Source organism: Oryza sativa, chromosome 6, assembly GCF_034140825.1.
Source record: "Oryza sativa Japonica Group chromosome 6, ASM3414082v1".
NCBI lineage: Eukaryota > Viridiplantae > Streptophyta > Magnoliopsida > Poales > Poaceae > Oryza > Oryza sativa.
Genome location: NC_089040.1, coordinates 10378600 through 10381634, shown reverse-complemented (window position 1 = coordinate 10381634; position 3035 = coordinate 10378600). Strand labels below are relative to the sequence as shown.

The window sequence follows — 3035 nt, the reverse complement described above, 5'->3', positions numbered from 1 at the left end:
AAGTTTAGTATTTACTCCCTCTGTCCCTTAATATAAGAGATTTTGACATTTCATTTGCACCGTTTAACCACTCGTCTTATTCAAAAAATTTGTACAAGTATAAAAAATGGAAAGTTGTGATTAAAGTACTTTGGAATAAAGTAAGTCACAAATAAAACTAATAATAATTCCAAAATTTTTTGAATAAGACGAATAATCAAACAGTGCAAGCAAAATATCAAAATCCCTTATATTATGGGACAGAGGGAATACATCCGTTTTCGCTGCATTGAGCAGAGTACTACATCATGTCAGGCTCAGAATAAAATCAAACTCCTACATGACAGGACGGGAACCAAACACCCGATCTGACCCTAAATCACAGCCTCAGCACAGATATGGAATCCAACGGATGAAAATTCGACAAATTTTGACTGAGAAATCTGTCGACAGATGCGTAATAAATTCGATTTTATCTAATACAACCCTCTATATTTTAAGAAAATAATCAATGTATTTAAGCATAGAATTACATTTTAGCTTGCACAACGAAAGAGTTAGCAACTAGCTAGTTTTGATTAACGGACGTATGCAATGCAACCATGAGAAATAAAAATGTACTTTCAAAACAAATATTTGTTTAATTAATAAGAAAAGAAATAATAACAATATCGCACAAGATTCGGTAGACTACAATCTAGCAGATCCATACAATCTGCACAAGAAATTTCTTATAGTTTGTAACTATGTAAACATGCTAAAAAAATTATCTAAAAAAAAACATGTTAGAAAAAATGTTGGGTGTAAACTCCATATAGACATATCCTTCGTGAATACGCCCTAGATCAGAGAAAGTTAAAGTTGGCATGATTGTCTCTTTTTTCCAATCACAAACGAGGTTGCCAGATATGTTCTTTTCTCATTCGTGTTAGTTAGCCCTCCTGTTGATCCTCATGTCGCCATGGCAGCCTTATGATGTACTTGTATCAATATATCATCCGTTGATCCGTACACTGACAGCATTTTATATTTACTGGACAGCAACACAATCAAGAAAAGTTGCAATTCTTCAGCCTGAACAGCCTGATGAACGAAAATCCCTTCCTTGTCCATGCTGAATTAACCTAAAGCTACATAACATATTTATATATATCGGATTGAAACCTTTCGTCCTCTTCACTAAAGTGAAATTTTCGTTACTATAACCAATACAGCTTGCTTGCAATCCAAACAATGCACATACATGGCGGTTATAAATGTACGGCACTTACAGTAACCAGAGTGAACAATTAATGGACTGCAGCGAGAGGATGTCATCAGAGACGACGAGGCATAATCAGCATGACGAGCGGTCCGAGCGGAACGCATGGTTGAAGGAGATGCGCGGGTGGCTGATGGTGCTCGCGACGGTGGCGGCGTCGGTGACGTACCAGGCCGGCCTGAACCCTCCCGGAGGGTTTTGGCAGGAGGACGACAGGGTCGCCGGCCACAGGGCCGGCGATCCGGTGCTTCGTGACAGCGTTGCCGCTAGGTACAACAGGGTTTTAAATCTCCTACTATAGCTGCCACTATCTCTAGTTATAACTGTATGAGAAGGGTTCTAGTTATTTGCTCTCATGTACAATTTAGCCGCTAAAACTCTATTTAGCATGCTATAGCTACCGCTATAGCTGTTTGAGAAGTTAACCGCTAAATGTCTTAGCCCTCTATTTAAAACATGAGGTACAAGACGTTCTACTACTTCAACTCGACGGCGTTCGTGACGTCGCTGGTGATCATGGTGCTGCTCATGAGCGAGCGCTTCTACCGCACGGAGACCAAGGTGGCGGCGCTCGTGGTCACCACCTTCATCGACCTCGCCAGCCTCGTCGGCGCCTACATCGCCGGCTCGACGCGGTTCATGTCCTCCTGCGCCTACGTCATTGCCATCACCGGCGTCGCCTTCGTCTCCGTCATCGCCATGGGAGAGTGCGTGCTACGTACATTAATTACATTACATTGCATATATTAATTGATAATTAGACAAGCTACAAGCAATGTTAATATATATAGTTAGTGCTGACGCATGGTATAATTTGCTTCAGGGTGATGGGGATAGTCTGCGATTTCTTCAGGGGGAGGTCGCCGTGCATGAGCAGCTGCTACCCGCTCCATGGTAGAGCTGAGGGTGACGGACTCCCGATCCACAAGGCCGAGGATGAAGAGCAAGGTAGAGGCGCGGCGTTTCACATCAGTAGTGTTGACGCTTGAGAATTTTCCCCGATTTTAGCTAGGCTGGAATTGATCTAGGCTACATATATGTAAAAATTTCTTCAAGAATTACTGGAAAGTTGAGAGAGAGAGAGAGAGAGAGAGAGAGAGAGAGTTGTGTTAAGCTTCTGCAAAAATGCTTCAGAGTTCAGTATTCCTTTTCATGGACTGTTCTAGTCTATAGGTTGCCAGTGTTCTGCGCGCGGTTTTCTTCATGTGACATGCTTGGGCTTTTCATGAACATGGAGCTGTCTGTTTAGTTATCTGTGAGTGTTTTTAATGATATAGTAACTTTCTATACAAATACTAGTATATGTAAAAACATCCTATTTTTATGGATGGCTATCATAAGCGGTTTCTGATCATGAAGCGGTTTAAACCACCATCACATTCGGTTTTCCTTTTCGGCTGCTTATGAAATGGAAAGTCTAGGACCTATAAAAATATAATTTTTATAGGGGATGTCGATCTGTTAGTAATTGAATGGTATATGGATTTTGGAACTGATGGTGTGCTCCATAGAAAATACAATCTACAGTCGAACACATTTATTCCATCGCAAACGGTCGAGGATGACATATAGTCCCTCCTTTTCTTTTTATCAGCACAAGTCTTTGACCAATAATTACTCTACCAATATTTTATTTATGTGATATAAAATTATAGCCTGAAGAAAGCATTTTTGAATACAATTATAATAACAACAGTTTTGTGGAAGATAATATGTACAATAATCGTGGGTTAGATCTTGTTCTAATAAAACTAGGTGGGCGACCCGCGCATTTGCACTGCTAGCATCAATTTAA

General features: G+C 40.6%; 1 protein-coding gene across 1 annotated transcript; it reads left to right on the top strand.

Moving 5' to 3' along the window:
• Positions 1 to 1276: 1276 nt before the first annotated feature.
• Positions 1277 to 2564, top strand: LOC107277468 (uncharacterized). The gene is made up of 3 exons (XM_015786792.3): positions 1277 to 1510; positions 1702 to 1947; positions 2064 to 2564. Exons 1-3 carry the CDS (start codon positions 1290 to 1292, stop codon positions 2227 to 2229), a joined length of 633 nt encoding a protein of 210 aa, XP_015642278.2. The 5' UTR covers positions 1277 to 1289; the 3' UTR covers positions 2230 to 2564.
• Positions 2565 to 3035: the final 471 nt, after the last annotated feature.